Source organism: Mchenga conophoros, linkage group LG8 (assembly GCF_057382185.1).
Source record: "Mchenga conophoros isolate Kocher_MC1m ecotype Shallow Benthic linkage group LG8, M_conophoros_male_GT1.1, whole genome shotgun sequence".
NCBI classification, from domain to species: domain Eukaryota; kingdom Metazoa; phylum Chordata; class Actinopteri; order Cichliformes; family Cichlidae; genus Mchenga; species Mchenga conophoros.
The window spans coordinates 15,959,032-15,971,819 of NC_140533.1; the positions used below are offsets into that span (position 1 = coordinate 15,959,032).

Consider the following 12,788-nt stretch of genomic DNA (forward strand, 5'->3'; position numbering starts at 1 on the left):
GGCTGGATAATGACAGTTTGACTAGTTTTCTTCCATACCAAACCACTGTATTCACTATCAATATTATGGGTGAGACCGGAACACATTGCTCTGCTGGATTTGCGCTTCGAGAGAATTAGAGTGCACGTGTCCATGTGTGTGTGCATGCATGTATTAGTCCCACCCATTATCGAGAAGCATGCACACACACATCGGCACCGAAGAAGCTTTAAATAGGTGGTGCGTATGAAGTCACAATTTTTTTGCCATTCTGGGGTCAGTCACTTGCCACTGCTGTCAGTTTAAGCAGTGACTGCAGGAGGTAAGTGTCAGCTTTTCTGCTACAGCTATGAATGGTATTTGTCCAAAAATTAAGTTAAGCTGTTGCTTTGAAGCATGAAAATATGGGAATGGAGCACTTCATTGAAGTTGCACACTTAATGTTGTTGTGATGTGTGTTAGAGTCACTGCTGCAGTGGAATAATCTTTATTGGTTAATTGAAGAAATTTAACAGTCATTGCAAAACAGAATGTGGCAATATCAGTCATGTTGTGTAAAACAACAAGTCACTTTTTATGGAATACATGCCCAGATGATTAAGTATGCACAAACAATAAGATAAGAATGCTTTTCTCATCTGCAATTTTAATGATCTTTGAGACACTTGCAAAGATGCAGATTTTTTTTTTGCAAAAAAATGGTGCAGCAATTTATATAAAAGTGTCAAAATAAATGGAGATACTATATATAAAGCCAAAACAGAAATATATGATTCCAGAGCTTGAGAGTGTATAATTGGTATGACCATATTTATTCGTCAGCACAGCCTGAACACTCTTAGAGAAGCGTTCTTGTCATTTCTTTGAGTAGTCTCCAGGAATAGTTCTCCAGGTTTATAATGGACATTTAAGGCGCTTCTTTAGATGTCTTTATGCAAGATGATCCCACACTGCTTCATCTTTAGCTTCAGACTCTTGGGAGGCCAATCCATGACTGGTAGTGTACCACTATGTGTGTTTTCTATCCAGGTATGCTTTTAATACATTGGCAGGCAGTGTGTTTGTGTCATTGTCATGCTAAAAACATGAAGCTGCTTCCAATCAAAATGGAACAAAAGCTGACATTTCTGCTTTTATAATTTCATCAATTTTGACAAGAGCTCAACACCACTGGCTGAAATGTAGCAGCAAACCATGACAGAGGCTCCACTGTGTTTTGCAGATGCTGTGGACACTCACTGCTTTATCTAGCTCCTGAACTTCTCTGTACATCCTTAAAATGATTTGAACAAAAGAATATTCATCATTGCATAGATAGGGCATGACTTTTCAATACTGTTCACCTGCTGTAGGTTTTTTTTGTCTTTTTTTTTGTCTTCCGTGTGTCAAGTTTCTTTAAGGGCACACTGTACACCATGCCAAGATATGGGAATAACCGTTTTGGTGCCAAAATACAATTTTAGTTCTGTCAGACTGCATTATCTTTAGATTTTTTTATTTTATAATTTTTTTTTTTGTAGATTTAGGAAATTGGAGGAAATTTCATGTTTTTGCGACAGGCCACCGGTAACAAAACGCCTAAAGACACAATTTCATATTGGTTCTTTGCTAAGTTTTCTGTTATGTGTAGACACAACACGGGTTCATTCCATGAGTCGCTCAAGACCAATTTCAAAAATTTATAAGAAAGTCTGGCAACTTGGAAGCAAAATTTAAAAAAAAAAGAGGAGTGACTCATGACTTTCACAGAATCCTGTATATTTGCAGAAAAATGCACCTGTTATGCACCTACAGCTACCCATCTAACATTTGCTCCTTGTACATATAAAGAATCTGCACATAAACACTTAATGATTCACATATATGCACACACATACACACAAGGTTGAACAGGTGACGCTACACTTTGATTCAGCCTCATACTTATCTTAACTTCTACCTCTGCCTCTGTAACCCTACTGTTACAGCCAGACCTTAAACTTGACTGTCTTCACTGTTAAATGCATTGATTTACATTCTGGTGACTAGCATTTTGTCCTCAAAAGAAAAGAGAGGATGCACAATGTTACTTATTTAGCACACCGCATATTTTGTTTTATAAGTACACACCCATGCACTTTAAACACTGTCTAGTCAGGCTAAGCTGAATTCTGCCCTTTTGCTCAGTTCTGTTTTGTAAATAATGTATTTTCCGTCTTTTCCAGCTGCCTAGAACTGAAACATTGACAGTAACCTCATTGCAAAGTGTCAGGTAAGGGTCACCCCCCCCCCCACACACACACACACACACACACACACACACACACACTGTATACCCACTCTAGATGCTCGACATGTATTGACACTCGAAACATGGGCGTCCAGTCGTGTACACACCGGAAACTCATTTTGACTCAGAGGTCTGGAGCCTGGCGGTTGTTGAGGCGAGAAAACCGTGTTTACCTTTTAGACATGAAAGTGTCAGCTGGACATCACCTTCCCACATTTTCATGATCCGTGTCCACTTCCCTCGCAATATTAAAATAAAAATAATAAAAATCGGGAAAAAAGCTGTAAAGCCTTTATGTCTTTACTCAGCTGAGTAACAGTGTGATTTATCAAGACAAAACAAGGTGTTGTTCTATTTAGGATTATCATTCAGTAGAACTTCTGTGTTTGAACTCCTGTTTGAACTGTAACAGCTGTAACAGTCAGCAGTCGCCTCATTGTTCTGACACACACATAAAAAAATTTGACTACACTACACACTAACTACACAAGATTTGCGCTAAACTTTGCAAATCTCTCACATCTCAAAACACCACCGTCACTCCTAAAACTTCCCCCTTCCTAAACAACTAAATGCAATGTTGCCATATTTTTTTGATTGGTCGACATGGTACTTTTTTCGACCAATAGGAAAGGGTGGGGTTTTTTTGGTTTTGTTTTTGCTCACAGGCGGAGAGCGCTTTCAAGCGTTTTCCTTATAAAACGCCGTTTTTACCGTTTCTTCCCACAGTAAATATAAACAACGATAGTATTCAGGAAGAAAACCGAACATTGCAGATATTTTTATCATAACTCTGGTTTTACGTGGCCTATCAACACAATTTAAAAACTTATATAAAGTCCACACTTTTTCTGTCAATTGTTCCGTCTGTCCTGCTCACATCTCCAATGGTTGTACACGTTGTGTGGCTTCACTCCACATCAGCCACGCCGCTTTGCTAGCTAAAGCACCGGTGTCAGCACATAAGGACGCTGTCATAGCCTGTCAACGACATTGATTAGCTGCGTATATACGAATGTGAATCGCATTATTGGCTGGACTATGGGATAAGGTGGCATCGTTCTAATCCCATAGGGGAGCAGCCAGTCACTTACTGACTAACACTACAAAACAGAATTGTTAAAGTTTTAATTTTAATTTCAATTCAGGTTAGATTTTATTTTTTGTGCGCAACGCAGATTTTCTGTGCGCAGAGACCGTGCCAGCAGTGCGCAATTGCGCACGTGCGCAGCTTAGAGGGAACATTGCTCCTAAGCCTTCTGAACCTACGCCCATGTATGTGCAATGACCTTAGTTAGACCTTTGCTTACTGCTATATTGCTCTTTTAACTACACTATTCATTGATGCAGTAACAGTAAGTAAAACATTAACTCAACCAAATTAAAATAAATAATGATGATGATGTTGAAATTAGCCTTCTTACAGTGGCAGTCACTGGAAAACAACACTCATAATGTCTTTAATGTTTTTGTTTTGTAATGAAGCATGACCAGGATTTATCTGATTCTGCCTGAAGAGAGTAAAGCACACTTGGGAATCATATGGCATGAAAAATATTGTTTTCTTAACCTTGAAGTAAAATTTGCAGATAAAGGTTTTTTATTATTTATTCGTTTTGGTTTGTTTAAAATCATTTTTGGAACTGTATGTAAAGTCAAAAAATGAATGAGGTAAGATTTTAAAACCTGGAATTAAAAAAGGCAAGCAGTAACAAGTCATAGTAGCTGGAAACAATCACCTCGGATAAACCATCTTTTATTTATTTATTTTTACTATTACTATTTGCTACAAAAAGACATGTCCTAAATTTGTAGACGACTTTAAATGTAAGAGATTACTGAAACCACAGTTGTGCAGTTGTAGGCCTACACCTCATGCTCACATGTTGCACTGCAAGGAGGGGGGTGGGGGTGAGGGAGTGGGGGTGGGGGTGGTGAGCAGCTCTATATCATCCACCTGCCCTGTCTAAAATTCACTTGCCTCACAGACACAAATTATCCTTGCACCTTTGTCCTGTGCTTATGTTTCTCTCTGTCTACAAGAAGCTGAAGGAACAAATGAAGGAGCAGGAGCAGCAGGGCTACTGGCAGGAGAAGGGCCGATGGGTGGGTTATGAGGAGAGCTTTGACCCTCAAGCGCAGGTGTGGGTGCCCACTCCCATCTCTTGCCTCACCTTCAGGAGCCTTATCCAGCTCAGACACACCATGAGCCCAGGTCAGTGAGCAAAACATGAGCATTTACAGGTTTTTTTTTTACACTATTTATAATTATTTTCAATTTTCTGAAGTGCTTTACTTTTATAGGATTTAAAGGTACTGATATTTTATGTAAATCCATGCTGTGTCACACTCCTCCCTGTTACAGTGTGATCAAAGGAAAACTGTGCTGCAGTCTATACTTATATTCCAGTTTACGAAATGCTTTGCTGATTTAGATTGTTGTTGCAAAATATCATTATCAAAAAAGCTATTTTAGATTAGCATCTGTAAAATTCAGTCTTAGCCAACCTGACACATATAGCTTTAGTTCTAGTGCTTCTTTAGTGGCTTTTACTTCTAAAGTCCCTTCTTAAACCACAGCAGCAGTTCTTTCCCTTTTATTGAACATGACCACATATGTTTCTAAATTGTGTTTGCCAAGGTGTGACCATTTTAGACTGTGAGGAGAAGACCCTGGATACCATCACAGAGAAGATGGTCAGTGAGATGGTTAACAAGAAGGAAATCAGGTCAGGAGATCGGGAAGGAGTGCTGAACTCTCTGCTGCAAAACCACAGGTATCGTCTGAGACACCATCCACAAATACAAACACAAATACAAATGAAATACACTCAGGCATTCAGCCGGCTATTATCCAAGACTCCAAAAGGAAAAGACTGCTTGCTCAGAGTGGTTGACACTATTGTAGCTGTTGTGGAATCCAAACTATAATTATGAATCATCATCCCTGACCATCAAACCCTTTTGTCTGCCTGTTGAATCCTTTATTATACACAGACAATGGACACTGTCATAACTGTTTTGTGCGGTGCAGTCTGAGAGTTAAATCACAAAGATAACAAAATAAGCATAACAAACCCTCTGATTGTGAGAACACCCACTGGGTAACAAGTCAGAAAGCTTGTGGTCCCAACCTCAAAATAGGTCTGGACCATAGCTTTATTCATTTAAAGCTATGGATTGTTGTTTTTATACTTTGATATTTTTTGTGCAGAATAAACAAAATACAATGTGAAAAAAACATTCTTGATATCCATAAGTCAACACAGTTAGGTTATTATGTCAAAATTTCAACTTAAGGACTCATTTATTACATTTCTAGCAATTTCTCTTAAAGTTTTTCAAATATTGAATAGGTCATTTTGTGCATTTGAAAACTCCTGTTTTTTCTAAATAAACTTAACAATATTACAAAAAAAGTTTCAATCAAATATGACATTTCTACCACTTTTCAGTCTTGTTTTCTTTTCCTTTTTTTTGTAAACTATTCAATGAACAGAGAACTACCAATGAATAGTTTACTGTTTGTAGTTTGCCGCTGTAGTTTCAGTTATGGGTCACAGAGACAATGACAGTGACGTGCTGCTCTCATTTCAGCCAAACAACTGACCCAGAAAGCCAAATGTTGACTGGGACTGACCTGCAAAAGTTTTCTGTCAAGGAGAGAGTAAGTTGTCCCACTGGTATTATCATTTATTTAAGCATAACTGACAAAAGCAGCATGTTTAAAAGTTGGTTCTGTTGCACAAAGTCTTGAATAGAAAAGTCTTTTTTCCTTTCTGCCTTCCTTAGACTGATGAATCTGAGCATGTTGAGGCCTCCATGGTGCTAGTGGGTAAGCTGCTTTTTTCATGTTTGATGTGGAGTACAGTGTTGGTGTTTACATTCTGATTGCTGCACACGTGTACCTAATGCAAAAAGTGTCAAATTACAACAACAGCAACCTCAAGGCGCAACAATATTAGGGAGAAATCCACAAAAATCAGACAAACACCTATGAGCAAGCAACCGGCAAGAGTGAGAAGGAAGAACTCTCTTTTAAGAGGGAGGAACCTCCAGCACAACCAAGCAGTTAATGCACACATGCATAGACTGTGACCTTTGGCCCGCCCCCATAGTTCAGTATCCCTGGCAGTGACATTGTGGATGGTAAACAAATGGATAAAGAAATGGTATTCTGAATGGCAGGTTCAGCTTTAAAGCTTTTCCAGATGGTTTCCTTGATAGGACCAAGGTTATTTGAGTTGATCTGAACTAAGTTACCACCATAGTACATTGAGTCTCAAGCACACAGCTGATGCAGAGAGCCTTCCTCCCCCACACCAAAGGAAAAGCATGCTGGATAGCTTTCAGCTGAGAATCTAAATTGAAAAAAAAAAAAAAAACTTTCAACAGTGAATAAGTACATGGGTGGCTTTAGCTTGCAGGCAGTTAGATTGTGTGGGAGTACATGGTTAAGTACACTTTTGGTGTATTTTATGACCATGCAGCATCTCTGAGGTTCTTCTGGAGAATATTCTGGGCCTTAGTATAAACATAAATGTGAATAAAGAAAATGGATTTGTCCATAAGAATATAAGAAACATGAAAAATGTCCTGTTAAGGTACATTTAGAACAGATGAAAAAAAAATCTGTGATTAATATGCAGTTAAACGCAAGTTAACTAATGCAGGGTCCTCTTTTGACCAGGAACCCTGGATTTTCTGGAGAAGCCCACAGCTGTCTTTGTGCGTCTGAAGGAAGCAGTAGCACTGGACTCAGCGTTGGAAGCCCCAGAGCCTGTACGCTTTGTCTTTCTTCTGATTGGCCCCAGCAGCAGCGACATGGACTACTATGAGACTGGGCGTGCTATGGCAGCACTAATGGCTAATAAAGTGAGTTGACTGAGGCTTTTAAAAGACAAAAAATACTACTCAGTGCAAAAACAGCATTCAAGTCTTCGCTCTCTGTTCAGGCTCTTTTAGCAAAAGAGAAAGTAGCAAGGGTTAATGTGGCTTAACGGTGACATTACTGAGAAGAAAGCAGAAAGCTTAAGAAATATTTTTCCTCTTTTGTGACTTTTTTTTACTCACATTTGTGCTCTAAAGCAATTTCATTCCAATCTAGGTTTTTTTGTTGCAACTGTAACAGGCAATTACCAGTGGTATCATTTTTCAGGAAACGTATTACTCCGTCACATCAAAGGACATCGACAATTATCTTTTTTTCTTTAATTATACCGAGGCACATCCAGAGGCAATTGCCTATGGATGGCTTTATCTTGTTTTAGATTGTTTCCACTGCCCCCAAGTGGCAAAAGGAGTTATTGCAGGTTGCAAGTCCAAGTTCAAAATGCAATTTAAATGAGCCAACACTAAATAAAGTTAATTGAACAAAGGTTTTAATATTTTTTTCTATTTATTTATCATCCCGTGAAATAATATTTGATTAACAGTTTCTATTGGAAAATTCATTTTTAAGAAAGAATCCTGCAATCTTCAGATTTCATATCTGTCTCTGCTCAATCTGTGCTAGGTGTTTAATCAGACAGCCCTTCAGGCAAAGAGTGCTCGAGAGCTGATCAACGCTGTGTCCAAGTTCATGGACTGCAGCATCGTGATCCCACCCACCGAGATCAAGAGTGAGGCGATGCTCAGCTCAGTCATCAACTTTCAGAAGAAACTGCTACAGGACAAACTGCAAAGCTATGACCTCGTCAACAACGCCAAAGTTTGCAGTGGTGAGTCATACGCATTTACCATGTTGGCTGACATTTTAACTAATAAGATAAACAGATTATTTGTTTGCCAGCTTTTAGTTTCTTATTTGGATAACTATTTGGGATCTGATAGTGGCTTAAGCTCAGATTTCACATTTTCCCCAGATTCAATCGTTTCCAGACCTCCTATTGAAGATCCCCTTTCTCGTACTGGTCGACCGTTTGGGGGGATGATTCGAGACATAAAAAGGCGCTACCAGTACTACAAGAGTGACATCACCGATGCTCTAAACGCACAGGTCCTTGCTGCCATCATTTTCATCTACTTTGCTGCCCTGTCTCCTGCCATCACATTTGGAGGCCTCCTGGGTGTGTATGACTGTGGTACCATTTTTTTTCTTCTGTTTTTTGTATTTTTGGAGATCCTATAAATTGTTTTTTTATCTTTGCCTGTAGCTTATAAGGTGGACAACATGATGGGTGTGCCAGAGCTCCTCATTTCCACCAGCATTCAGGGAATTATATTCTGCTTTGTTGCCGCGCAGCCCGTCCTGGTTATTGGGTTTTCTGGTCCACTGTTGGTATTTGAGGAGGCCTTCTATGCAGTGAGTTAAAAAGCCTTTTTATTAACCCTAACAAACATTACAACTCCATTATTGTCTTTTTTTAATTCAATTAATATTTTTTCATTCATTAATACTACATTCAAATCATCATTCATTTCCATCATTCAGTTCTGCAAGTCCCAGGGCATTGAGTATATTGTTGGGAGAGTTTGGGTGGGAGCGTGGCTGGTCGTCATTGTGGTGATCATTGTGGCCCTTGAGGGCAGCTTCCTGGTTCGCTTCATTTCACGATTCACCCAGGAAATCTTCTCCATCCTCATCTCCCTCATTTTCATCTATGAAACTTTTGCCAAACTTGGGAGGGTAAACAATCTTTATTCATTACACACACACACACACACACACACACCAATCAGCCACAATTTTAAAACTTCAAGCCAAATATTGCGCAAGTTACTCTCATTCCACAAAAATAGCTCTGACTTACCGGGGCAAAGAAACAAGACCTCTGGGGACCCTGTGGTGTCTGGCACTGGGTGTTTGGCATCAGGTCCTTTTGGTCTTATTGGTTGTAGGCCTAGAGTATTGGATTTAACACATGACTTTTTACATCATTGGTGCAGTGCTGTTCAACTGATCTTTCAGTGGTTTTATTTATTGTGGCTAAAAAGTGTGTGTCACATGTTGTAATAAAATCTGAAACATTTCTCATCTGCGATTTATTTGTTGAACATAAGCCGTCATTTTCACCTATGCTCTTGAACTTTTCTTTAGATCTTCAAGGCGCATCCACTAATTCTAAATTACGAACACGTGAATGCAAGTGCCGAGTATCCCTGGCACCCAAAGGTCGAAGAGATTGTCACGTATGACAATTCTACCGGCAACAAAACTCTAATTGTCAACACCATCAAGCCATCTTACCCCAACACAGCCCTGCTCTCTATGTGCCTCATGATGGGCTGTTTCTTTATTGCTTACTTCCTGCGTCAGTTCAAGAACGGGACATTCCTTCCTGGAAAGGTGAGCTCATGCCCAGAAGGTTTCACTCCATTTATGAGGTCACCTTTACTTTAAAATAATAGGATTAAAAGAAACCAAATGAAATGAAATGAAATTCAAATAGTAGATTTGATGTCGGTGATGTGTGTTTAACAGATCAGGCGTTTGATCGGTGACTTTGGTGTTCCTATTGCCATTGTCCTCATGACGCTTGTGGACTACAACGTTCAGGATACGTACACTCAGGTTAGCGTGTGACTCCAAACTACAAAGGCACACTCATAAACATGAAGCAATAATTTAAAGTAAAATGCATCGAAATATATGAAAATCAAAGGTTTATTTGTTCAAATGATTCATCTTTATGGAAAAGAAGCTTGGTATAAACTCAATGTTTACCAATTAACTAAATTTAATTTGACCAGATTCCATTAAATTTAATGTTTACATTGTAACAAAATTACATGGAAAATTTAAAGTGGATTTAGGAAGCAGCTCGAACCATTAACTTTTTTATACATGTTGCAGTGTAACATATTTGAAAATGTTGTTGTTTTTTTTCTTTATAGAAACTAATCGTTCCCAGAGGTCTGACGGTGTCCAATCCTGAAAAAAGAGGCTGGCTCATCAATCCTTTCGGAGAGCACAAACCTTTCCCTGTGTGGCTGATGTTTGCTTCCTGCATCCCAGCCGTGCTTGTGTTTATTCTCATCTTTCTGGAGTCTCAGATCACAACGTGAGTCATCGTTGGTCTTATTAGCTGACACGAACCATAGAAAAAGTGACAATTCATGACTTTAATGAGCGTCTCCCTTCTTTATGGCTCTAAACAGTCTGATAGTGAGTAAACCTGAGAGGAAGATGGTCAAAGGCTCCGGGTTTCACTTTGACTTGCTGGTTTTAGTTGGCATGGGAGGCCTCAGCGCGATATTCGGTGTGCCGTGGCTCAGCGCTGCCACAGTGCGGTCTGTCACACATGCCAACGCTCTCACTGTCATGAGCAAAGGACCAAAACCGGTGATAGAGAAAGTGATGGAGCAGAGAATAAGCGGCATTGTGGTGGCCTTGCTTGTTGGTAGGTGCTGTCTAATCACCCAGTTCTGTCTACAAAAGCATTGCTAGACTTATACTTTGCATTCAAACTGATGTGTGTGTACGATCCTTTATCATTTATCTGAATGTATGCTTGTATCAAGGTCTGTCAGTTCTCATGGAGCCCATCCTAAAGATGATTCCCATGGCAGCCTTGTTTGGGATCTTCCTCTACATGGGAATCACGTCGTTAAATGGCATTCAGCTGTGGGATCGTGTGCAGCTTCTTCTCATTCCAAAGAAATACCATCCTAATGAACCCTATGCTACCAGAGTAAGCTTCTCATCACTGCATGATACATGAGGTCCATGGCGCTAGCATAAGCGGGGCAAACAGAAGGTTTCTCATGGGGAAAATAATGAAGTTGTGGTTTTGCAAGACTAAACACAATGAGATGTTACTGTGTTACCTATTATATTTATTAATTTTTACCCAGCTTGAGACTGTAGTGATAAAATCATGTTCTGTGTAAAACTGCTGGGAGGTATTTGCCAGATGCACATTTATATACCTAAGGCTATTTCTATGATTTAAATTTTATTATGCTTTTAATTTGTCCTTGAACTAGGCATGTGTTGGCAGGTTTCCAAAGCTACTTAAAATCGTCAGTTACTTGTGTTTGGCTGACGTCTGTCTGTCTTGGTTACAGGTGAGCACAGGACGAATGCACCTGTACACGGCCATCCAGGTTGTGTGTCTAGGAGTTTTGTGGCTTGTGAAGTCCAGTCAGATGTCTCTGGCGCTTCCCTTCGTTCTCATCCTCACCATTCCTCTGCGCATGCTTATGACCGGGCATCTCTTCACCAAACTGGAAATGAAATGCGTAAGCTGAACGCTGTGGAAAGTTCAGACCTTTTTAGATGGTATGTGTGTTGCAGTGTGTTTAAAACGGTTCTTTCTGTGCTTGTGTTTCAGTTGGATGCTGATGATGCCAAAGTGACATTTGAGGAGGAGCCTGGGAAGGACGTGTACTGTGAATCTCAGATGCCATTGTAGATGTTTTTCATGACAGACTTTTTTAATGAATGGATATTTATTTTATAAGTGGCTTAATTTTTTTTCTCTTAGCGCAAAAATACTTAAAATGTTGGGGGTTTTCCACATACCTGTAAAACTGTTAAAGCCAACTGCTAAACTGTAAATTTAGCTGTTGTAAACTGCCACTCAGGTAAATCATTTGCATAACTGAACCTGGAAATATTCTCATTTACATGTTTTTACAAAAAAAGAGAAAAAAAGGATGTGCAAGATGTCAGAGAAGCAATTCTACATGTGCCTTTTGTCCAGAAGCAGAGAGCTTGAAAGCTGAGTGTAAAATTGTAGGTATAAAAGCTATAAAAGTTTGTTTTTTTTCCCAAACAACTGCACACTGAATGTAAAAAATGGACGCTTAAGTTATTATCTAAGAGCTAAAATCTGTATGAATATTGTGTAATATATGATGATAAATGATGTGTATACACTGTTGCTGGAATGATAGAAGAGCTTATGCTGGAAAGAAAAAAGGAGTGTGTGGCAATACGAGGAGAGATATAATATTGTGTATAAAGTAATTATATTGTGTGTTCGGCTTTCTTCTTTTCATATCTCTGTAATTAAAAAACTATCTTCTGTAAAAAAAACCTCTCCGCTTTCATTTTTACTAAGTGTTATTAACTTTTGCTGGAGACAGTTCTCTTTAGATTCTCTGAATTCCGGATAAACACTTTGTCTGAGACACCAGAAAAGGAGGCGTCGCCAATTCTCCAAGTACTGCTGTGTATTAATATTTATTTACATTAGTGTTAGCGGCTCAAGTTTGGGATGTTTGTGTTTTAGCTGTAGTGGAAGGAGATACAACCCCAATTCAAGAAAATCTGAAAATTGTGTAAAATGTAACTGGAAAAACAGAATGCAGTGATTTGCAAATCTTATTAGTGGTACTAAGAAGAAACAGCTGAAAGAACATTTTGTAGTTTATTTGATTTATAAGCTACAAAATGGTTTAGGGTAACTCATTTTTTGTGATCGTATAAAATGACAAAAAAAAAAAAAAGAGTTCCCATTAATCTACCGTCTGATCAACAATCCACCAGATAAAGGCAGTGTTGCGCCAATTTGTGCAATTATTCGTGAAGACGACGAAGAAGAAGGGCGGGGAAACCCGTAGAAGAAGAAGAATGTCACTTTTCATTGGCTAG

The 12,788-nt window shown here is 39.1% G+C and overlaps 1 protein-coding gene across 1 annotated transcript; it reads left to right on the forward strand.

Annotated features, from left to right (window-relative positions):
* The first annotated feature begins 4,270 nt into the window (after window positions 1–4,270).
* slc4a1b (solute carrier family 4 member 1b (Diego blood group)) lies at window positions 4,271–12,209 on the forward strand. Its single transcript, XM_085284548.1, has 16 exons — window positions 4,271–4,463; window positions 4,890–5,025; window positions 5,846–5,915; window positions 6,041–6,083; window positions 6,939–7,123; window positions 7,764–7,968; window positions 8,113–8,316; window positions 8,404–8,552; window positions 8,682–8,876; window positions 9,288–9,536; window positions 9,672–9,761; window positions 10,085–10,251; window positions 10,349–10,590; window positions 10,712–10,881; window positions 11,258–11,431; window positions 11,524–12,209. Exons 1-16 carry the CDS (start codon window positions 4,271–4,273, stop codon window positions 11,602–11,604), a joined length of 2,553 nt encoding a protein of 850 aa, XP_085140674.1. The 3' UTR covers window positions 11,605–12,209.
* The last annotated feature ends 579 nt before the right edge of the window (window positions 12,210–12,788 follow it).